Source organism: Arctopsyche grandis, chromosome 6 (assembly GCF_051622035.1).
Source record: "Arctopsyche grandis isolate Sample6627 chromosome 6, ASM5162203v2, whole genome shotgun sequence".
Taxonomy (NCBI): Eukaryota; Metazoa; Arthropoda; class Insecta; order Trichoptera; family Hydropsychidae; genus Arctopsyche; species Arctopsyche grandis.
The window spans coordinates 33,684,011-33,709,627 of NC_135360.1; the positions used below are offsets into that span (position 1 = coordinate 33,684,011).

The following is a 25,617-nucleotide window of genomic DNA, read 5'->3' on the forward strand; positions in this document are numbered from 1 at the left end:
GTTTTTATGCAAATATAAAATGTTAAATTTAGTTACTTAAAAATATATTTATTTACAAATCTTTACATAATAATTCTGTCTTTTGAAAAAAAAAATAATCAAATAAACGATAATGCTCAAAAGAGGGCAATAATATTATTAAAAACCTTCACATTTCACGAATGTATGTAATGTATATATATGTATATATAATTAATAATTCCACGATTTGTGACTTTTAAAAAAAAAAGTTGATATTTTCCTTATTATTACTATTATAGCGTGCACTGAAACTGTACGTTCTTTGAATTTTCATTCTTCTTCGTTTTTCATTATTTATTTATTTTATTACCATCACCATTTTGAACACTTTAACTATGATACGATACCACTTTGGACGATCGGTTTTATCTGGACGAGCGACGCAAGATATGGTGACCGTTTCTTTCGTATCTGAAAAAAAAAATACAACCAAATCATTAATCAAAACCGTCAAAATTACAAAATTGCCCCAGTAAATAAATGATTTATCGAACGAGTCATCCCTCGTTTGGCCGTGAATTAAAACAGCTAGCTACATAGAAAGAAAAAAAAACAGGCAGAACGATAAATCGAGACCCTTCTTTTCAATTTGTAGTCTCTGGAGTACCACAGGGAGACTATATTGAAAGAGCGGGTCAGTGGCTGGTAATCCCACAGGAACCATTCGTTTCACAACACGGGATAACGGCACAAACTCGCGGAAGCTTTCGTTGAAACTATTCAATGTTCTATTTTATCTTGCAAAAATTGAAACTGTTTCATGGAATGAATGGTTTGACTAAAGTGATTGGTGATATAAATATGATGGAAAAGCAAATTTATGATATATATGATTTGGAATAGATGACTAATATAAGTCGTGCCGTTTGTAGGAAGGCCCACCCCCACTACTTGAAAAGAGTGCGTAAAAGCAACTTTCAGTGCGCAGTGCGCGCGTGCGCATCTTTTCTTCGGAGTGGGGGTGAGCCTTCGTATATGGAACTTGTATGTACAAGCCTTTACAATTATTAAGTGTGTTGTACCCGATGAAATATCATCGAATGGGTGTTGGCATATTAAGTTATTAAATTAAAAAAAATTAAAAGAAATGTGTCGGTCCTGAGTTCGATCCACACGCTTTCGAATTTTTTTCAAATACCTTTAAATATATTTAATTTAATATTTATATTTAATTGTTTAATATGAAAAAAATGGTAAAAACTACCATAAACTATATAAAACACCAATAGAAAAATTAATTAATTAAATAAATTTTCAATAGATGGGGGTAAAATCTCTGCCAAGAGGAAACTTTGGTAGCAAATGGTGGCACGACAAATCAGCGCAAACCAACTTAGCGCCGACCTTTCGGCGCAGACAACTCAGCGCAACGACAACTCAGCGGATGACAATTCAGCGCAAAATCAATTTTTTCAATAAGTTTCAAATGTGTTTTCAAAAATAATTACTGTATCGAAATTGTCGGACATATCTACATGATAATTTCATAAATGCGAATAAATTTATTTGATACTCTTTGTGCCTTGAAATATTTATTTTTAAGCAGGGTTTCTAAACCGGACACAAAGGCACAAATAATAATATTAAATTAAATATATTTTTAAAAAAATCGACCGCGTGCGGATCAAACTCATGCCTAGAGGTAGGATAGCCAAGGTGCCGCTCATTGTTCCATTGTTGTAAGTCCTTTGTAAAAAAGGTTCGGCAAACCTTTAACAATGCATTTACAACATTTGAACAATACGCGGCACCTTCTGGGTCCGGGCTTTACTCATGACCGATGACACATTTCTTTTAATTTTTTTATTTATTTAATAACTCAATATGCCAACACCCATGCGATGATATGTCATCACTAGAGGTAGGATAGTCACAGTGCTATCCATTGTTCCATTGTTGTAAATCCTTTGTAAAAAAGGTTCGGCAAACCTTTAACAATGCATTTACAACATTTGAACAATACGCGGCACCTTCTGGGTCCGGGCTTTACTCATGACCGATGACACATTTCTTTTAATTTTTTTATTTATTTAATAACTCAATATGCCAACACCCATGCGATGATATGTCATCACTAGAGGTAGGATAGTCACAGTGCTATCCATTGTTCCATTGTTGTAAATCCTTTGTAAAAAAGGTTCGGCAAACCTTTAACAATGCATGTACAACCTTTGAACAATACGCGGCACCTTCTGGGTCCGGTGACTAGTCATCACTGATGACATCAGTGTCGTACCTGATGACTCATCAGGTACGACACTAGTTAGACTTATAATGTCAACTCACCACTTGGACAGCAATCCACCATGTGTGTAGGCCGCGTGAGAGTAGGGTGCAGCCGCGTACTGTCCGCTGTACGCCGAGCTGTAGCTGAACTCTGGACCACCCCCACCGCCTCCACCCCCTGAAAAATGACAAAATAACATAAAAAAAACACTGATAAATAAGTAAGGGAGGACGCCTCTGGTGAAAATTGTGCGGGCGGCGTCGCAATGAGCTAACAAACCCCATTAGGCTCTGGTTTGATTGCGGCCTCAGAGAAGCTTCGGGAGAGCGGGATAAAGTGGAGGTAGGGGGTAGGGGGTGGGGGTGGGGGGGGGGAGTGTAAAGTGAATTCGCGTTTCGCGTTTGATGGCGAAACCACTTTGCGTAATGTGACAGTGCCGGCGGTATGAGGGTAGGTTGGGATGAGGGGTGGATCGTCGACTCCAAAGGCCACATTGTAAAAGAGCATCGAATGTAAAAGAATAATAAAGATAATAAAAAGAAAATGGTGTCTAATCCGTGTCACTTTTAGGTTAAGGTCAACGAGCATAAGGCGTTTGAATCAGAAAAGCAGAAGAACTTACTGGATATACATATACATATAAGCATATGCCGAAAACACACACAGATGAACGGAACGGCACGTGGTCTTAGACGCGGTCAAGAAAGGGCTTTCCCAGTTCATTGCTAAATCGTACGATCTTATTATTTCGACAAGTTTCTCCAACATTTATTCAAACATGGGATTTGCCGTTATCAACCACTGTCAAGCTTAAATCAATACAAGGACAAAATATCACCGAAAACACTCCAGGAGGTGATTTTGGGCATTTGGCATTTTTTGCATGTTTAAAAGTATCTAAAAAAACTATGTGCCGCGTTCTTTTCTGTGTGATTTCGCCCTAACTGTGGCAGGGAACGACTGACTTGGAGTCACAAATATCCAAGTCTGACCAGCAGCAGTAAAGATTAGCACGGGATTGAACCCAGTAACCTCTCGGTACTTAACATAAACGCAACCACCGAGCCATACTGCTGGCTGGATATGTACCATTGTCAAGATAAATATAACTTAAAATTGTAAATCAACAGTTTTCAACATAGGACAATTCGATATACTATTTCACAGTGATCTAATTTAGACTGTATACCACAAAATTTTCTGTGTATATACTTGTTACAAAAATACTTGTTCTGTCCTGTTCCTCTTGTTTTTTTCCCACTGTTAATACTATTTTATATTGAGTTTTTTTCTATAGAAACATGTTTATCGAGATACTGATCTGACCACACTATTTTTTGTTTTCGTTTAAAAGGGTTAATTGGAAGTGTGCTGAATTTTAAATCGGTAAAATTGCGAGTTAACATCTCTTACAATTATTTACTCGTAATTACACGAATCAGAATTGAATTAATAGGGATAATATATTAAATTATCTTTACATGAGAATTAAATAAAATTCCACTATTAATCCACAAGAATAGTAGAAATATGATTTTTCTAAGTGGAATTTTACTTCATTCTCATATAAAGATAATTTAATATATTATCCCTATTAATTCAATTCAGATTCGTGTAAATACGAGTAAACACTAATATGAGCTTTTTGCTCGCAATTTTACCGATTTAAAGTTCAGCACACTTCCAACTAACCCTTTTAAACGAAAACAAAAAATAGTGTGGTCAGAAAACTATCTCAATAAACATGTTTCAATAGAAAAAACTCAAAATAAAATAGTATTAACAGTGGGAAAAAATCCCAAGTGAAAATACGTAATTTTGACTTTTGATTTGAACTGGATGACTACTTAGAGAAATTTGAAAGCTGAAAAGTACTGCAAATGGAAGATAAAATACCCGACTATAGATTCCAATATTCATTTTGAACAGAAAATTGACAGATTTTGAGACATCGACCGAACAACACCAAGATATAGAAAAATCGCGCGATTTAAAAAACACATATAGCTCTGAATCTCGAGTTAATCAACATTTTTTATTACCAGATTCGTGTTTACTGGGCATAGATCTATAAGAAAAGTCATATCTTGTCTCTGAACCATTTTTCGTGTCGAACAGTGTAATAGAAAGCATTATTGTAGGTACATATACGCGTGCACTGCGAACAAGATGAATTGACGCAGAAACGAAACTGAATGGGTTTATTATTATCAAAATGACAGTTTTAGCATCGGCGTGCTCGGTCATTAAGGTTTACCGAGGGCGCGTTTCAACGACCAATCAGCGCGCGGAACGCGATGTCACCGAGAGCGAGCGAGAGGGACGAGAGCATCGGAAAATGCACGAGTGCGACAGAGACGACTATACGTATGTGCACACACACGTCTAATAAATATCCGCACGCCGAAAAAAAAAACACTCGCACATTTGTCGGCGTCAAAACAAATACCAACATTTATTATTCACACAATACGTATTATAATAATATATACATATATTAATCAATGAACAATCATCATATTAGAGGATCATTTTTATGTATAGGTACCTACATACATACATACATATGTAACATCAGGAGTAATAAAAATCAACGGTCGCTTCTTAAGTCATCTTCGGTTCGCAGACGATATAGTTTTATCCAATAATAGAAGGGCACTTACTAATAAATACATAACACTGTTCGACAAATGACGACTTTTTTTTTTGGTTCAGAGACGAGATATGACTTTTCTTATAGATCTATGCCCAGTGAACACGAATCTAGTAATAAAAAATAGTCAAAATATGATTTTTCTAAGTGGAATTTTATTTAATTCTCATATAAAGACAATTTCATATATTATCCCTATTAATTCAATTCAGATTCGTGTAAATACGAGTAAATAATTGTACGAGATGTTAACTCGCAATTTTACCGATTTAAAATTCAGCACACTTTCGATTAACCCTTTTAAATGAAAACAAAAAATAATGTCGCTAGAACACTATCTCAATAAACATGTTTCAATAGAAAAATCTTAATATAAAATAGTATTAACAGTGGGAAAAAATCCCAAGTGAAAATACGTACTTTTGACTTTTGATTTGAACTGAACGAGTACTTAGAGAGATTTGAAAGCTGAAAAGTACCACAAATGAAAGATAAAATACCCGACTATAGATTCCAATATTCAATTTGAACAGGAAATTGACAGATTTTGAGACATCGACCGAACAACACCAAAATATAGAAAAATCGCGTGATTTAAAAACACATATATCTCCAAATCTCGAGCCAATCAACATTTTTTACTACCGGATTTGTGTTTACTGGGCATAGATCTATAAGAAAAGTCATATCTCGTCTCTGAATCATTTTTCGTGTCGAACAGTGTAATTGTTGTCAATATTACGCGGTACATCTCTATAATTACGCTACAGCGCACGGAATACAATCGGATCAATTTACTTATAAAAATGTATCCTATGTTGATTATTGTGTGTTTTTGAATGCATTGTGCAATTTTCACCGATGCACTTGTCCATCTTGCGAGCAATATAAACAAACATAGAAGTTTTCATCGGACATATGTACGTCGAGCACCAAGCATCAAATACGACTGATGCTACAATTATTTAGGATTGCCTGTGGAAAATCGTCACTTGACAACAATACAAAGCCACCTCTATTATTATAGTATTTCTCTGGTTTTAATAGCTCGTGATCCGGCTGAATTACTTAGCCCTTTGAGTACTAACCAACGCCGATCTGTGTTTTGCCGACATGCCGAGAGGTGTTGTATTTTGAGCATGTACAAAGTAAACAAAAATACTACCCCGCTAAGCTTTTCCAGATAGCTTTGAATAAAGAATGCATTGAACATGGGTCGTGTAATCCGTATCAATGTATATAAACACTGGTTTACACCGGATTTTCTGACTTAATAACCATAGCAGAATTTCCCGATGGAAATCCCTGACTGCTGAGTCTTTTAGATCGTGGCTTGGCATTTTGATTGTGAGCATTACATTTTAACAAGAATGAAGAAGATAGAACTAGCTTTGGGAAAATACATTCATTGATAGACTTCTTTTGCTTATTTTATTTTGTTGCAAGATATAATAGAGAGTCTAAACACAGTTTTACAAAACTCGAAATCCTCGGTGGTAGTGATCTCGGGTTTATTTGGGTTTAGCTACAATTTTTATACCTGATTTCTAAATAACTCTAGTTGGAAATGTTGCCGAAATTTTCAGCGTGGCAGACTTTCAACGGAAAAGACGTCAGCACTCAAAGAGTTAAATGAATTTTGTTCTTAATATTATTTTTCCTCTATGTTATAGGCTGGACACATTCGATTTTTTTTCGATAGTTGCAAATAGTTGCAAAGACGGTCAGTACTCAAAGGAATAACAGACTAACACAGCTGGATTAGAAAAGTAGGATTAAAAATAATTAAAGCAGATAAGACCAAACTATTGTTGAATAACTATTGCATGCTTGATAGCATCACAATAGATGAGACAATAGTAGAATACACCGATAGCTATTCATATTTAGGACAAATGATAGACATATCCGGTAGTAATGAAGAAGAAATAAATAGACGTATGAAATATTGGGATGGAGTGGATTCGGGCGAATGAACGCCGTTTTTAAATCAAAAATGCCACTTATCCTGAAGAAAAAGATCATCAATCAATGCTTTTTGCCACAGTGATGACGTATGGATGTGAAGCTGTGACATTTTAATGCCAAGATGCTACACAAAGTCCAATGCACTCAAATAGTATGGATGTATGCTCGACATAACGAGGAGAGATAAGAAGTGGAATGACAAGGTATGACAAAGGTAGTAGATATAGTGAAGAGATGGTTTTCGAAAGGCATTAAAGTTAAGACTTATAAATAATCGTTGCGCAGATCCAAGAATTCAAAGGAGCAGAAAATGGATTTCGTGCAGCATTTTCTTTTACAAATCTAGAAAAATACTGCTCGAATTCTTTTTTAAAAGAAATTCTAGCTGTCCAGTAATCTCATGGTTTCAGATTTTTGTTGAAAGTATGCACTTTTCAGGTTCATTTAATTGAAAACACACTTTTATATACATTTGAGTTTTATATTTGTTAGTTGATAACTTCGCCAAATAATATTTTAGGAGAAAAAACTTACACAAGCAATTCCGAAAATCAATTGAAAATGTTTCGGGAAAAACGATCATACTGTAGGCTTTACACAAGTCTGAACTATTTCATATATCTCTGACAAATTGATTTTCAAATCATCGTGTTGATTTGAATTTTATGTACAAACTTAATCATCGATACGCGGATATGAAAACTTATACGAAAACTATGTACATTATTTCCGAATTTAAGGTTGTACGATTTGAAGATTTCATTTCGGGGGAAATTTGAAGCTTACTTTAGTTCAGACTACGAGGAGTTTTCCGTAATACGTACCCGAAACGGCACATGGTTTCGGAACAAACTTGAAAAACAGTAGGGATACGGTTTGGGGTGGTTGAGAAGGGGACGGGGGTTAGAGTGAGGGTCGAAATGGAAAAAGCTGAGCTTATAAAGTGGGGAAAATGGATTTTAGTGGCGGCATACAGCCAAAGAGGGACAGACACGTGCATTAGAAAGGGATGCGAACGGAACACAAGGGATGAATGAGAAAGGCCCCGTGAAATTTCACAGCGGTTTTCAACCAATTTTTTTTAAACATGATAACCCTCAGCATATTCGCTATATAAAATTCCGTATGAATTTAATTCTTCTCGATAGTTGAGCGCCTCTGCGATTTACAGTGCTGGAGTGGAGGATGAATGTAATTATGTTACGGAGCGACTGTTGTGGTAATGGCCAAAGCGAACTTGGATTAGTATGGATTATGGATGTATGCCTGTTTAGAGTATCTGTTTGATATCTATAGCATACATACATACATACCTGTATAAGTAATCATCGCATCTTAGAACAGAGATCCTCAATAATAAGCGAATTTTAATAAAAAAAAAATGATGTATTAGTAAAGGTCTTTTTTAACAATTTTAAAAAACAATCCTTGATATTTAAAATTATTGAATAATATAAAACTTTCATTAAAAACGAAGGTTAAATCATGTGATGTACAAAAAACATTACTTTTGTCATAATTTACAGTCGCTCTGTTTTTAGCATTTTTTATCGATATAAATACAAACGTTTCCCATATTTTCTCTATACATCTAACTTATTTCCTTCCTTGTGTCACTTTAAACTCTTTAGATTATCATTCGAGCACTTATCTCTTCTGCCGCATTTTGTCTATTATTCTTCCAATAGAACGAATTTATCATTGAAGTAATATTACTGTATCGACATTGATTCAAATCTAAGACAAATCTTACGCATCTCATGAGTTTACAAGATAAAGAACACGGAAATACTTGAGTGAACTTTTAAAGATGATTAAAATTGGTAAACAACATATAGAATATTTTAGCAATCGAAAGATCGGAATCTTACATCCGGGGAAGAAAATTTCAAAGAAAACTGGAAAGGAGGAGAATTTTGTGGTTTAAAAAAGAGAATAAGATTTTATTCCAACAGTCTTCAATGTATAAATTGTCATGATGGTTACAAACCTTCGATAAACGATGCATAAAAAGAAGAAAGTGTTTAAGTGTGTTTGAGCAATTGAAAATGCATTTTTCTCAATCTTTACATAAATAAAAATGAATATCTGTCTGTCTGTGTGTCTCGAATAGGCTCCTAAACTACTTAACCGATTACGATGATTCCGAATTCCGGTAAAAGTGGTTATTTTATTTTATTTTTATTTTTATTTTTACATACATACATACAAATATACCAGGAAGGCTTAACAGGTAAACCCCAAATGCGCCTTCCCGGTCCACATATGTAATTATTACATAGATACATGTAAATCTAAACAATATCTGACATCTATGGTCAGATATTACAAACATCGTATTAATACGATAAATAACGATGAATAACTTTCATGTAACAACTCTTCAATGTATAAATCAGTCATGATGGTTACAAACCTTCGATAAACGATGCATAAAAAGAAGAAAGTGTGTTTGAGCAATTGAAAATGCATTTTTCTCAATCTGTATATATTGAGAAAATACTTTCTCAGTCTGTGTGTCTCGAATAGGCTTCTAAATCACTAAACTGATTACGATTAAGCTTTCAGGATTTGTTGTATGCATGTCCGGGAAGATTATTGTGAAAAAAAAAACGCTCAAAAACGGGAACGGAAACGGGAAAAACGCGAATGAGTGTCATTGCAACGCCATAATTTCAAATGTTTTCGCGTCGCGACCTGCGTTGTTACGGAAATATTCCGAATTCCGGTAAAAGTGGTTATAATTTCGTGGATCCAAATGATAGTGATAGATACATACGAAAAATATGTGGATGCGTGTGGAAAAAAAAGATGAGGCGTCAATTTGGCACAACACGTGCCCGTTTCGATTCATATTTAGATGAATTTGTATTGAACCACAAACGAATGCGTGTATAATCTATTCCCAATGTGTGGAATATTTCCGTACGCTGCCCAACCGTCCGAAATTATATGCGAACCAGGCAGTATATGTTATATATTCGAGTTAATTCAGGGCACGGCAATACTAAAGTATTCGCAAAGAGCAACCAATGACAGTGGGTTGCTGTTCGTCTGTCTGTCGAAAATTGCGACTTTCACCCAAATTTTTATTAGAATTGATTCTAAACAGTATGCAAAATACAATGCATTAATAAAAACGACGAAAAAATCTCGTCATATTGGATGGAATTTCGTTATAAAATCTCCCGTATATGCGCCGCACCCAGTACACAATAGTGCGGCAATTTGCATACTGTGTGTGTGTGTGTATCGCGATGGCGGAGTGCTCTCCATAATATGTACCGACTAAATTGGGGATGTCCTCTAATGGCTTAATACGGTTAGCGGTTTACTGGCATGAGAAGGGAGCGAGGAGGGGAAATGAAGGTGTGTGACGTCACGCCGCAACACTAATTACTCGCTCGGTCCCCTCCACACAAACACCATAACCATAACTGATTAGTATCCTACGTACATATGAATGTAGTACAGTGCATATGTGTGTGACTTACATGTGAGAAGGGGTGGTGATTCTCCTCCCGGTGGGGCGTAGTGGGCGAAGGCTGGCAATGCGGCTCCGTAGTGGGCGCCCCCGGGTTGCAAGGGCAGAAGCCCTGCGCCCCCAGCGCCCCCCGCACCCCCACTACCCGGCCGCTCCGGCGCCCCCGCTGGTGGGAGTCCAGGACTGGCTGCACCGCATGTAAAACCTCCTCCTCCACCTGCTGATCCTTCGTTTCCACCTGAAAGACAAAGCAAACTGTTAACATGCCATCAAAAAACATTGCACCTATCAAAAGTCCTTAAGAGGGCTGGAAACCAGCGCCTTGTCCATACAAACGTATTATCCCTTCCTCAATTATGGCACTAGAGAAATTATTTTTTAATATGCTATGGATATCCACCATTGGGGTGCATCTATCGTTTTATTTTTTTGATTAATTATTTTTTATATGAGCTAGGAGCCGCCAAACATCTATAAAATCGCCTCTTTTTTACACCCACGAAACGAGTCCAGCGTGCTTATTTAACGGTCGATTTTAAAAAAAATACACCGATAGATGCACAGAAAGTATCTTTCTCATACTGATGATGAAATTTTTTTTATAATTGGTCCAGTTTTGATGGAGAAAATAGTAGAATACGAAACCTCGATTTTGTCAATTTAAAATACGTTTTATCTGGTTGAAGAGTAACTGTCGCATTCACTCAATATATATATTAATATATATTGTCGCATTCACTCAATATATATATCGAAGAAAAGAACGGTAACAAAATTAAGGTTTCGGGTGTACAGCCCTCTTAAGAGGGCTGGACACCAGCGCCTTGTCCATACAAACGTATTACATACACTTATCCCTTCCTCAATTATGGCACTAGAGAAATTATTTTTTAATATGCTATGGATATCCAGCGCATAGGCATGTTTCTATCTTTTTATTTTTTTTTTGACTAGTTATTTTTTATAGCAGCTAAGAGCCACCAAACATCTATAAAATCACCTCGTTTGTACACCCACGAAAAAGTCCAGCGTACTAATTTAACGGTTGATTTTTAAAAATATACGAAAACACAAACATAGAAAATATCTTTCTTATACCGATGATGCAAGTTTTTTTTAAAATTGGTCCAGTTTCGGAGGAGAAAACTGGAGAATACGAAACCTCGATTTTGTCGATTTAAAATAGGTATTATCTGGTCGAGGCGCAACTGTCGCATTCACTCAATATATATATATATTGATATATATTATCGCATTTACTCAATATATGTATATATCGAAGAAAGGAACGGCAACAAAATTAAGGTTTCGGGTGTACAGCGCTCTTAAGAGGTTGGCGTTTAATGCTTTCGATTGTGTGGTCACGGGTTCTATTCCTGGCTGCTTATTGTTGGCCAGACCTTGAATATGTGACTATCGACATCCCTATCCCTACGTGGTTATCGACATTCCCTACAGAGTTTGCCAATATGTCTGATTTCATTGGATTCAAAAAATTGGCAATCCTGTCCTATTTCTCGCAAAATTTGGACTTGATTTTTAAATGCTTTTTATTATTACTAAATTATGTTCACAATACATCTTATATCTATTTTAATAGCTACTGATCTACTGATCATTTTCTATTTTACTATTTTAATTTAATTTTGTTAGTAATCATAGTAGGAAAAACAGAGCTTAAAAACCCATTTACAATTCTTATAAATGCTCATAATATTATACATACATCTAATACATAATATTAATTAAAGACTCTCTAAAGTCGACGATCTAAAGCAGATTGTGTTTCTACCTGAAGGGTATGGACATTTATAGAAATTTGAGTTTAACCCTTTGGGTGTTAAACTCAAATTTTGCGACAAAGGAGTTGCAATCAATGCAGTGCAAAAGTATTCAGTAGAGTCTCTAATTCTTGGACCAATTGCACTCCTTGAAAGCAAAAAGATAAAACCATTCAGTAAGTAACCTTTTGAGTTCTGACGTTTTTTTCTGTTGAAAGCCCGCCACGCTAGAAATTTCGCCAACATTTCCAACTAGAATTATTTAGAAATCCAATAGAGAGCAGGTATAAAAATTGTAGCTGATCCAAACAAATCCTAGATAACTACCGCCGACGATTTCGAGTTTTGTAAAGGTGTGTTTAGACTCTCTATTATATCTTGTAACAATATAAAATGAACAAAAGAAGTCTATTAATGAATGTATTTTTCCAAAACTAGTTCCATCTTCTTCATTGTTGTTAAAATGTAATACTGGAGCCATACTGCTGGCCATATAATGATTATAATGTTTGATAATCGATTTTTTAATTAGCCCAAAATAATACTCGATTTATTATTTTGACAATAGATGTCGTTTTAGCAAAAATGGGTGTATACCTGTATATATATGTATAATATAATAAAAAAAATAAAAAAGCACGACTCTGAAAGTAATCGACGCTCCAGGTAAATGTGTTCCAGACATTGTACATGGAAGTAATTGGTATGAGAGACCTTGGCCCGAGAGTCAACAGTGTCAAGGAGACACCCACTATGGCATAACAGTTGTTCTCAAAACCGCAAATAAGATAACAACCTGCGGTGAAAATGATCACGACTTTAGAGGTCACACCGAAGCAATCTAAGGTCACTTCCTGCACAATAAAATCTAATGAACTGTCAGTCAACGACCCATTCAGTGACACGAGTCACCAAATTATAATTTGAGAGCGAATCAACTCTGTCTACGAACAACATTAGGGTAGCACGAAATTATACATATACCAAACTCGATAGTCCAAATTGTAGATTTGCATAACGTACCAACATACATAAATACAAATTTACAAACAAATCATAATTTAATTCAAATCAAATCATAATCAATTAACATCCGCAGAGACATTTATGACCAAATTTGTAAATTTGCAGCATTTTATACAATTCAGCGAGTTTCGAGATTGCTGAAAACTCGAGACTTGCGAGAAACTGGGCAAGGTTGCCAATTTGTTGGAGCCGTTTCAATGAAAATCAGATAAATTGACAAACTCTGATAGGAAACGATCGACCTGGAGTCACAAATCCAAGGTCTTGCCAGGAGAAACCAGTGGGATTTGAAACCATGATCACTTTGTTCAAAGCATTGTATGCTAACTACTAGTCTATTCTGCTGGTTATATATGAGAAGTATATAGTTTTATGTGCTACTAGCTGAACCCGGCATGCGTTGCAACGCCAGAATAAGGCATGCAATACCCATTCCCGTTCCCGTTCCCGTTTTAAGCAATAGTTGGAGCTCTACTAATATCTGGTAACGTGGTTACCAACAAACACATTTCCTTGACTACGCAATGGCGCTTCAAACTTTCACTATAAGCAATGTAAATAGGTTTTTGAGCTCTTTTTCCTATTATGGTGTAAATTAACATTATAATAATATAATTGAAGTTCTTCCTGAGGTTCTGTGTAATCTTAAACTTAGGGTACCTGAGAAACTGAAAGAATCTCGCTCCAGAACTCTATTCCTGCCTATTCGGGCCAGAACTAATGTGCTTGATGACTCACCCCTTTCAAGAGCCATTCGACTATTTAACCTGCTTTCTGGGAGCCTTGATGTTTTTACTGCATCATACAGTTCTGTCAGGCAGCATATTTTAAATGACTTCTAGCTACATACATACATATTTACACATGTTGTTTTCATTTTGTAATTTTACTATTTAGCATAATGTATACATATGTATGTTTGGTTTTATCTTTATTTATATATGTATGCTATTTTTTATTTTTATATATATGAGTAATTTATTTTTATTTATGTGTATTTATGTGTTTATGTGTATATGCATATATAGCCAGCAGCATAGCTCGGACGCTAAGCTTCTGCTTACCGTCAAGAAGGTGCCGGGTTCTATCCCTGAATGAAAATGAATTTTTCAGAGTATGCTGTTGGTCAGACCTGGATTTGTGACTCCAGGTTGATCGTTTCCTATCAGAGTTTGCCAATTTTCTCTGATTTCATTGTTGAAACGGTTCCCGGAAAAAAAAATTGGCTAAAAATCCTTCCTACCTACTATGTCACCACTATTTGAAATTTGATGGATGTACAATAAGAATTTAAGTACAATTCATAGATGTCTCGTTAATTTGCGAGTTTTTTCAGTGTCTCGCAATTCAACGAATTATAATAAAAAATGCTGCATTTGTATTTGTAATTGGCCAGGAAGGCGCATTGGGATTTTCCTGTAAGGCCTTCCTGGTATATATGTAAAATAAAAATTAATATAAATAAATAATGTTTGTATGTATATGGATGTTTGTATGTGTATATGTATATATATATATATATATATATATATATATATATATATATATATATATATATGTATATGTATGTATATGTGAATGTATGTATATGTATATATGAGTATTTTTATATTTATGTATGTATGTATGTATGTTTGTGTATTTGTGTATACGTGTAAGTATTTGTGTATATATGGATGGTGTACATACATATATGTTTATATAATTGTCTTTGGCCAGGAAGGCGCATTGGGTTTACATGTTAGGCCTTCTTGGTGTAAATTAAATAAAAAATAAATAAATAAAATTGTAAAATAGAAAATGATCAGTAGATCAGTAGCTATTTATAAGATGTATTGTGAACATAATTTCGTACCTAATAATAAAAAGCATTTAAAATCAAAATCAAGAGTGCATTTATATGGAAGAATTGATATGATACATACCTAGGCTGGTGCCTATGGGCGGGTTGTAGAGGCTGGGCGGCTCGTAGGGGGGCAAGTCGTGTGCGGGGGCGGCGGCCGCGGGGAACAGCCCCGCAGGGGGCGGCTGCTCGTAGTACGCCGGCGCCCCCAACTCGGACAGCAGCTTATACTCGTCCTTCAGACTCCACTTGTTCGACGACCATAACTGAAAGCGTTCAAATCAATTAATGGCGATTTTTCCGAGTGGGCGGGTTCGGCTGCGGCGTGCCGGTTTATCCGGGTAGTTATCCGGGTTAACCGGCGATTAGCCCAGACCGGGACTCCGGCCCGCAACGTCACGACCCTAATGGATAACCATTTGTCTAACGGTGAACCGACCGGCCCGTTTAAATCCCGTCGAAAACCTGCCTGCAATCCAATCTCATCAACGATACACGCAAAATTCATTCAATTCCATCAATTATACGTATGCAAAGGTACTTGCTCACATGTATGTATGTACTTGCTCAACTAAGTCACTTTCCTTAGTATGAACATATGTATGCATTTTCCTCTTAGAAAGGTCAAAAATGTTGTGCCCACTATTCTGTCCACACCCCTGAACGTATCAAGCTGAAAATTTATATTTGCATTCTTTATGTACTAACTTAGAGCTGATAAGGTTTTGGTCGGTCTCCGTGACGAGACAGAATGTTAAATTACAGAAAACGCAAATATCGGAAGGCAAAGATCGAAAAAAAAAATGGTGCATGGTAAACGGTACATACTCACTTAATTTGCGCGAGCAGGATGCAACAGGAACAAGAGGAACAGGCTTTTCCTCCCGTGTTAATGTGCGCGCGCAGAATACGGGAGGAAAAGCATGTTCCTCTCGTTCCTGCTGTATCCTGCTCGCGCAAATTAAGTGAGTATGTACCGTTTACCATGCACTATTTTTCGACTTACGATCTTTCGATTTCCGATCTTTGCCTTCCGATATTCGTGTTTTCTGTAATTTAACATTCTGTCTCGTCACGTAGACCCGGTTTTGGTCAGTACAATATTACAACAATATTTAATTATTTTATTTTGACCTTTCAAATTATTTTAACTTTCTAGATATTTATTGTGTCCAATACTGATAGTGATTTTAAGTATTAAAAAAAAATTGAACATAATCCGACAGCCGGAAGTAGAACTTTTGTCTTGTGCAAGTTTCCATACATTTGCGCTCAATTCGTATTCAAATAATAATACGATATTTTTTCACCATCGTAATGACGGATGATACCTTTACTTACATATATTGATGACCAAAATGGCAAAGTATGAAAACGATCGGATAAAAGGAAAATTTATTTCTTAATAGTAATCGTAAGTGAAACATAAAAGAGGTATGTAAAAATTATTAGTATTTCATAATGCTGCCGGTATGTGTGAATGCGTCTGTACGGTTCAATATAGAATTTTGTTTTGTGACTTGCTTATATTCCTCAAATACATAGATAAAGGTTGGTCACACCTGATTTTTTTTTTGATTGAAACAGATATACATACATACTTTACAAGCTGTTTATTACTTTATCAGTGACATTCCTGCCCGTCAAAAGTTGTGATCTGATTTTGTACCACTTCCACTCTTCAGGTCCCTTTAATATCTTATCGAAATACGGAGCTTAGCTTACATTGAAGTAAGCTAATATCTCAGACATGAAGCTAGAGGAGTTTAATCATTAATGAATCTATTAAAATTTATATCGGAATATTGTGTCAGATTGGAGCGATGACAGCAAACTATCCATACGCCTCTTTCTGCCTAACTAATTAAAACAGTGGTAAAGCTACTTTTTCACTCTGATTTATTATATAATATCCTTCCTTTGGTTAGATAGAAAGCTACTAGAGAAACTAAAGACTTTGAATCATTTGAAACTGTCAACGCATTCAATCGAGTGATGGCTATGGGTATGTTATTTCAAGAAAGATGTTGTTTTTTTCTTGGTTTTGGTTTCTTTTTGTCTCCTCCAAAAGCTTGATGTAAAACTATTTTTGATAACCGCATATAAAAAAGTCCTGTAGAGTCTACAGGACTTTAATATGTAGTAAAAGTTCATCAAATCCTGACTTTGTTTTAAAAATGTATCTTTCAGTAATAGTTTTCCATATATGTACGTAGAATTATTAATCTAGATTTTTAAAACATTCCCTAGAATAAAGCAAATATGCTTAAAATTGAATAAATGTGTATATCAATTCAAAAAGAATATTTTTCATTAATTTGGTTCCCTTCAGTCACCTTTAAAATGTACCAAAATATAACCCTTCCCAAAATAGTAATTCCTTTAATTACTTTCCGTATATTCAAAATACAATTGAAGCCTTTCTACATGCTATATGAATTGACGTGCTATTTGAATTTCTTTCTACAATATCTGAAAGAAGACAGACGACTTCTCATTGGAGAATAAAGCAAATAAGAAGAATCCTTGCTTTGATTCAATTCCATCCTCCTCAAGAACGCTAAGAAAAAATAAAATTCTGCGGTAAAACTGGTCACGAAAAAACGCAGCAAGAAAATTGCGTTCATAAAAGATCTTCGGTGTCCAAATCATACCAACCAAAAACAAAATACGATCGAAGACTTAAACGTCCAATGAACATTCATAGCCATGATTTAAGTCTCAGCGTGTCCACTACCACACCGTTGGATGCTTACACAGACCCGAGCCACATTTTGGGGACACGGTTTTAGGATCTAACAATCCAAGTAGCACAATATATGGAGGAATGGTAGATGGGTGGTGGGTTCCAGCGTCCGACCAACCTGGTGCCGGTAACCACGCGGTAACTTTATGGTTATTATGGTTGTTCGGCAGGGGTTGAGAGGGAGGACCAGGCAGTTCGCCCTCCGACAGTTAAGGGCTGAACCCTCGCAAATTCAGGACGCAAACAAACTTTACGACAGCAGCCGCCGAAATCGTTTCAGGAGGACACTTTTTAATGGTTCACCATTCGACCGTGTCGCGTTTAATTAAAGAAGTGCCTCTCAAATTATTGCGCTCGTTCTATTCGCGTATGTGTATGTATGTATGTACATTGAGGTTTTTTGATACTTACATTGGAATATAATTGATCGCCGTTATAGTGATTTCTTTGTCTTTTGATATCTTCATCGGATTGACTACTGTACTCTCGGTTGTCTTCTGAAATTTAATAAAATCATTGTATTAGTTAAGTTGCATGATATGTGGAAATTAATGTATTCAAGCATTCTTTGGCAATCTTATATTTCTTCGGTTACTACAAATTGTCTCAAATTCTGCATCCAACCTTTAAATATTTCTTTAATATTGTTCTTCTCTAATCACTTTGTCTAACCTACATAACTCAGCATTCAACTGTTCTCAAAAAATATATAAAAATGATTATGTTTTTGATCTTATCTTTTTATAATAATTTTATTTAATATCCTCATTTTTACTATTCTCATTTCAACCGCATATATATGTATGTATACCCAATTTTTTTCTAAAGATTTTACTCAAATAAGTCGATTTTAAATGATTCTTTCAAATCTTTCATCATCCACAATCCAATAAAATGCAAAAATTTTACAAAAAAATAATAACCCATTGTCTTGCGTTGCAGAAGCGTTTGATATGGAAACACAAATCCTCATATTTTTATACCGATTGTACGAAAAGTAACAGGCCATCCATATATACAAGAGCGAAGTTAATTCGACATTAAAATTTCCCATTAGAGTCAGAGGGAGGGAGCTGGAGAGTTGGGGGTGGGGTTGGCACACGATAAGGAGTGCTACTATCCAAGTTTTTGCTCCTCCTTAACCGGGGAAACAAAGGAAATTAAACTTGCAGGAAAAGTTAACAAGTCAACTCGTAACTAAGTTACTTCCGCAGCGGGACAAGTTGGCCCGCCAATAAATCGTGGACTTTCCCCCGCTTCCCCCACTCTCCTTATAAACCCCATTGGCTTCGGCCGGGACCCCCTGGAATTAGTGTAAAATATTGCGGAAAATAATAATAAGAGAAAATTGTTTAGAACTCTTAATAAACTAACTTAAATGTTGAACGCGCAGCGGGGACCACTCGTACTGCAAAAAAACTCAACCTCTACTTTCCTTTTTTATATGTTTCGATACTTTTTAATATGTTTATATGAAATTTTTTTGAAAAATTGATTAAAAAGATATACCTATTTACAAGAAAATGAAATCCGTTATAATCTATCTGCTTAAATGTTTAATGTGTATAAAGCTAAAAAAATCTCATATAAATTCTCATATCTAATTTCGAAAAGACTTTGCATGTACATACATATGTTTGTTTGGGTCAATTAAATAAAAAATAAAAATAAATAAATTTAAATAAAATAAAACTATTCAAATAAATTTAATAAAATGTTTACTATTAGATTGGCCATGTTTAAGCCGTTTATATCACAAATACCAAGCGAAGCCGGGTAAAAACACTAGTATCCTATAAATTGAAGTCTATTTATCAACTTAACTTTTTCGATAAATTTATAAGATAATTAAACGTAAAATAATCCACATGCTTAGAACAGCATAAAATACCATAAATTCTTCAAAAATTTTCAATTCCATATTAAAAAACCACATACGATTTTTTTTAAGAAAACGATTTCAATATAACAGTCAACAGCTAAGCGCAATTAAAAAATGTTGAACAAAATCATCAAATTCCAGAGCATTCCATCTTCAACACACGATCTTCATGACGATTTCAATGACTCGAAATAACACATACCTATTCCGTGAAGTTTTGAATAGAAAAAGGCCATCAAAACTTGCATAAAACAACGCACACACCCAAAAGATCAACAAAAGCACCCGTCAACTGATACTTACCATGATCGTCATGTCTCTTCCTACGATGATGAGGAGGCAAAGCAGCCGTATCTAAAGGAGGTGGTGCCTGGGCTCCAGCACCAGCTTGCAAACCCAAAATCCCACTGATACTGTAATTATTGGAACTGGTCACCTGACCTTCACCATTGCCGGCAGATACCCCAGAATGAGTAATAACCTATACAAAAACAAACAAATTATTAGAAAATTTCATAAATCATAGCATATCTAATCCTGCAATCAATAGATACATATGTTTGACCAACTTCTACTGAATGATTTTTTTTTAAATTTTGTTAATCTACGGAAAAAAAACTTAAGCTTTAAAAAACCGCATAATTTTAAAGTATTTTTATTATAAATATTACAGAAACTCACCGATACTACAGATCCATGAGGTGGGTTATGATTGTCTTGATGCTCTTGCTGAGACTGCTGATGCACGTGCTTCGCCTTCTCGGCAGCTTTATTTCTAACGATCCTGCAATTTTAAAAATTCAAAACTCAATCTCCAACATACTCCAGATATACCTACATACATACGTACATAGTATGCAAAAGAGAGAAAAAAAGAGAAAAATTTCGAATTACACGCTACATTATCCACGATAAGTAATCGAGTCTAGGGGTGGAGGGGGCGTTCGCGTTTTTTCGAATTAACGCAGCGAATTAAAAAATTGGCGTCTCGTCTCGACGGGGGGTAAGTTAACCCCTCCCGGTGCTTTATATTATATTATATAATATATAAATAATGGGGTCCCGTCTCGTCTCCGTCGCGGAGTGTGCCGTACGAGAGGGTAACCGTGTTGCAGCACGAGCGTGTGCGTTCGCATATAATAATGGCGCCGATAAATCATAAATAATAGATACACCACGAGACCTGGGGACGTTTCGACAAACTGTACGTTAAAATAGAACAATGCAGCCAACGTTACAAAAGGGAAAAAATCGGAAAAAATAAATAGTTCGCGGAAATATTCCACGATTTTCCCGACGACAGAGAGGCATTGTATCGAAGTTGATTTTCATCGTTATAACTTTTAGTTGGTATTGTTATTATTTTTAGCATAATTTATCTTATATTTAATCATGAAAAATATCTCATATATTTGATGATCAGCACTAATATCTTAATTTATTTAATATCATCATTTGCAGTCATCCATCAACCACTATGGGACAAAGGCCTCTTCAACACGCTTCCAACTAATCCCATACATTTCCTTACTTGATGCACTCTCTTGGGTATCAACTAGGGACATAGGCGGATTCAAGGGTGTGTCGTGGGTGCTATTTCCACCCCCCCCCCCCCTTCTCTTGGACGATTTTAATTTCATATATAAAGTCCTATGCAAAAAATAAGTCCTTTCAATTTATGGCCTAGTGCTTTTCACAAGAACATTTTATGTATTATTTTTTATTTTAATATCCCACCCCCTCTTGACCATTTTCTGGATTCGTTAGTGACTAAGGATCCCAAATATGTGTATTAGAATTTATTTTTTTTAGATCTACACATTTTATTATATTTAATGGACCAGATTAGGATTCTGTTGAAATTTTAAAAATATCTTAACCTGTCTAAAACTTCATCTACTTAAATAATCTAAAGTTTGCTATTCAATATTCGATTTTCAAATGATTCGAATGTTTAGTAACCTCAGTATTAACCAAACACATTTTTATCCATATTCTTCTAATCTCTTTACTCATTCCAATACTTTTATATATACACCAGTTTATTATATATTAAGTGATACACATATGTTTCGGTTTCTACCTCGTTATACTGAACATACAATTTCATGCAAAATACTCTTTGTCACGATTAAATCCCAAGTAATTTTTAATTTCCACTAAAATGGAAATACATAAGAACTTAAGCTTTGGGCTTGATTTCCAAACTAACAACAATCAAAAATGTTGCTTTGATATACGCAAGTAGTAAAAGCTTTGCTATTTGAAATCATTTAAAATAAAATATGAATACAAATAGATACTTTTTTTAATAAAGTTTTACGAATAAATTACCGACGGTTACTCTGCTTTGGGATCGCAGACGTTTCGTGTATAAATTTCATCATTTTCATATAAAATAGACAGTTAAATGTACACAATTGACTCTTTAGAATAATTAAAAATAATAATACGATAACATTCGAGTGCATTAGATGCAATTTTCCGCGCATGACTCACATTCAAACCGAGCGGCAAAAAGTCGAAGGGTATTTTTTTTTCGTATGACAAATTCGTATGCATGCGGCGTGTTTTTTTTTCATTTTATTATTTTCGGTACCGAATAATAATTCACAGTGCGACGAAACTGGGGTGAATCCGCGGTCCGGAACACCCTGTGGTTATTTGTGATGAATCGCATTAATTTCGGAGCATCCTGCGGCTCCATATACATACATTTATATTATATGTGGTCGCGTGTCTTCCGGAAAAAGGGGTCCTTGGGAAAAATGAATTATAACTATCCGACGTATAACCCCACCCCACCCCCCCTCCCGTTTGCAGTTTACTTTTTACCCGATTTTATTTATAGTGACATTTTAGAAATGCACTATATGAACACACCCGTATACTCGTATACATAGTACATAGTATCCCCACTTGGTTACAAAGTAGTCAAAATAAATGGCAATGACATTGCGATCAATTTTCTCGCCCCCCTCTAATTTAATACGCAATCTCTTTATCAGGCGACACATTTAGGCGTGATACGCCCTTAATGGCACATATGTTAGGAAAATCTAGCCTTAGTCCCTTTTTTCATTATTAATGTAATAAAACACTCAACGGACCGGCTAATTGCAGCGATAAGGTTATTAATTATCGATTATGTGCACGTTCGTTCTGCTAATTGTTTTTTTTATATCACTCATATTTACGAAAGGATTTGATGCCTTTTTGATGAAAACGTGTCAACTTTATTATCAGTTTAAGGTCGTTCTAATATATTGTCGTATATAATTCAGATTACCTAAACACAATCTGCTTTAGATCGTCGACTTTAGAGAGTATATAGAAATATTAAGCATAAAATGTAACCTGAGCATTTATAAGAATTGCAAATAGATTTTTGAACTCTTTTTTTCCTATCATACTGTACATTAACATTAAAATAATATAATACTATAATTACTAATAAAAAAAATTATAAATTAGAAAATGTCCAGTAGATCACTAGCTATTAAAATGATTTTCACCTAACATGATTCTTATATTTTTGTACACACATTTTTGTTTAATTAATCGAATAAGCCTTTTTTTCTTCAGGCATTTTATTATATTTTAAGTAGACATTTTAACTTTTTGCTACGACTCTTTCAAATGTCAAATCAATCAATATATATACATATATACTATATACATATCTATGTATATGTATAAACTATCCGTTTGCACCAAGTTTATTATACCGTACTCTATTTATCAATTAAAGCCCTGGATAAATACAACTTATCACATATATATACACACATGTATGCACATAGACTTATTACAGTCGAAGGCTATAAGATAAAGATTACACTATTTGTACAATTCAACGGCAAATCAATGAACTGACCCCATACATAAGATAAAGTGGCAACACGCATACACGAAAAAGCAACAGGGGTCTACATACATACATTGTACGCATACAATTCAACATTAACCCTAATATAAACACACGAGTACGCGAACCTCTTTGTATCTGGTCATTCAGACATGACGGGCTTAACCCTCCCACGGGGTGAGGGGCAAAGGGGATGCAGAATTCCTGCATAGGAAAAAAAAGCAGGGGTTGCTGACAAAACATTTTCGATAGTTATGTACTATTTTGCGAATAAATCACCGGGGTGACACTTAAATAATTTATGGAAGCGCGCATTTCAATGGAAACGCAAAAAATAAAATTACACCGTCAATTCCGAACAACATACACATACATATATATATACCTACTTATAATTATACATAAATATGTTCACTTATAATTATACATAAATATGTTCACTTGTGTAAACATTATAAAATGATCAAGATGAAATTAGTCGGAAATCGAGCAGTTGAAAGTAAAGACCTCTAAGATTCATATGTCGCTTTTAAAATCGCTATAAGTCCAAGTTTTTCTTTAGTTTTTTAGCAATATATGTAGATGGTTGTATAGAATAAAGATGAGGTTTTTTTATAATATCAATTAGTTGACTGTTTGACTTATAGTCAGTCCTCAGTATTATGTCAAAGTGACTTAAAAAATGTATGAAATTTTCTATGAAGATGTATTTGACGATTACAAACGAAACATTTGTTAATTCAGATTATGTTATCTAATTATTCTTGTCTCATAGTTATTAACTCAGCGATTTATCCATTAATATATTAAGCTATTGTTCATAGCACGGTATAATCTATAGGGTGGTTTTATGTATTCCTTTCGTGTGTTTTTTGATAAAATAACTTATGAATTTAGTAATCTGAATTATAGTCCAGGTAAGCCAATCCATAGATAAAATCTATTCCACCAAATTGTTTCAAGAATGTAACAGTATAATCCTGAAACTACGTTTGACAAAAGAATCATATGTTTATCAAAATCATAAGAGATTTCCAAAAATGAGTGACATATCTGTTTCTATCTGACAAATTTCATAGCCAGATGTGTCTGCATATAAATTCCCGTTTAATCACAACACGCAAATCTAGTTTTTCCGACGACCAACGATTCAATCTTAAAAGTGATGATACCCAATTATAGCTACACATGTTTGGTTTATATGATAGATGCAAATGCATATGTTACACCATTGCATAAGAGCGTAATTTGGCGACATATGGAACTTTGGCGGGCAAAGGGAATAATCGATCGGTCTTTGCGGGATTGGCGATTGCCGTCCCTGTGGACTGTCGATCGTCAAATTTTGACGTGTCGAATATACCTATGGGTATAGGCCGTCAATTGAAGTGTATGGCGTCGATTGAAGTATATTATATTGTATATATTCGTGCCACGTGTGCGCCACGTGTCGCGGCGTCGCTTCCGCCGCCCGGCACATTACTCTTCGCTGCCACCGAATAAATAATGACTATTGAATGACCTCACAGAACGTATTCGAATTCGCACAGTGCATATTGTTCGTGTGTGTAGTCTGAATGTGTGTGTGTGTGACTTTATGTCGGCGTTAAGAAAATTTTGAGAATAATTGTGTTTAGTGATGATATTTCGCGGTTGAAAATGTGACGTTTTGTATGAAAATTTTGTTGTATCAACATTTTTTAGGTTAACTCTACATATATATAAACATATCTATAAGGATTGCATGTCGATATGTCTGCATTTAAAAATATGAATTTTGTCGTATTTATAATACATATGTAATTTTATGAATGAAAGCTGGAGATATAGTTAAAAGTTTTATAGATTCGCACTAAGCAAGCACTTCAAATTTAAAATTGTACATTTTAATAGCGACCAAGCAAACATTAATCTTTATATAAGAAGAACTTAGAGAACTTCTACAAAAAGAAAAATCAACTTCAATACACACATATGTATGTATATAAAACATAGGAATAAGAAGAACTTCGACAGCTTTTATAAAAAGAAGAATCAACATACATAGAACCATCAAATCTCCGATACTCAATCATCTACTAAATAAACGCTGGGTAATTCTACTACATATGTAGTGCG

At 35.0% G+C, this 25,617-nt stretch overlaps 1 protein-coding gene across 3 annotated transcripts in view; it reads right to left on the minus strand.

The window, feature by feature from the left end:
- Window positions 1-329: 329 nt before the first annotated feature.
- The window catches only part of sv (paired box protein shaven), a 108,703-nt gene continuing 83,415 nt past the window's right edge, over window positions 330-25,617 (minus strand). For 2 of the 3 annotated variants that reach the window (XM_077432284.1, XM_077432286.1), the window contains 7 exons: window positions 20,313-20,415; window positions 19,935-20,112; window positions 18,161-18,243; window positions 15,086-15,269; window positions 10,364-10,591; window positions 2,308-2,425; window positions 330-432 (listed from right to left, as the gene is read on the minus strand). In XM_077432284.1, coding sequence (XP_077288410.1) covers window position 432; window positions 2,308-2,425; window positions 10,364-10,591; window positions 15,086-15,269; window positions 18,161-18,243; window positions 19,935-20,112; window positions 20,313-20,415 — 895 coding nt within the window. In that variant the 3' untranslated portion in view covers window positions 330-431. Of the gene's footprint in view, window positions 433-2,307; window positions 2,426-10,363; window positions 10,592-15,085; window positions 15,270-18,160; window positions 18,247-19,934; window positions 20,113-20,312; window positions 20,416-25,617 lie in introns of all 3 variants that reach the window. The other variant, XM_077432283.1, reaches the window with a different exon arrangement.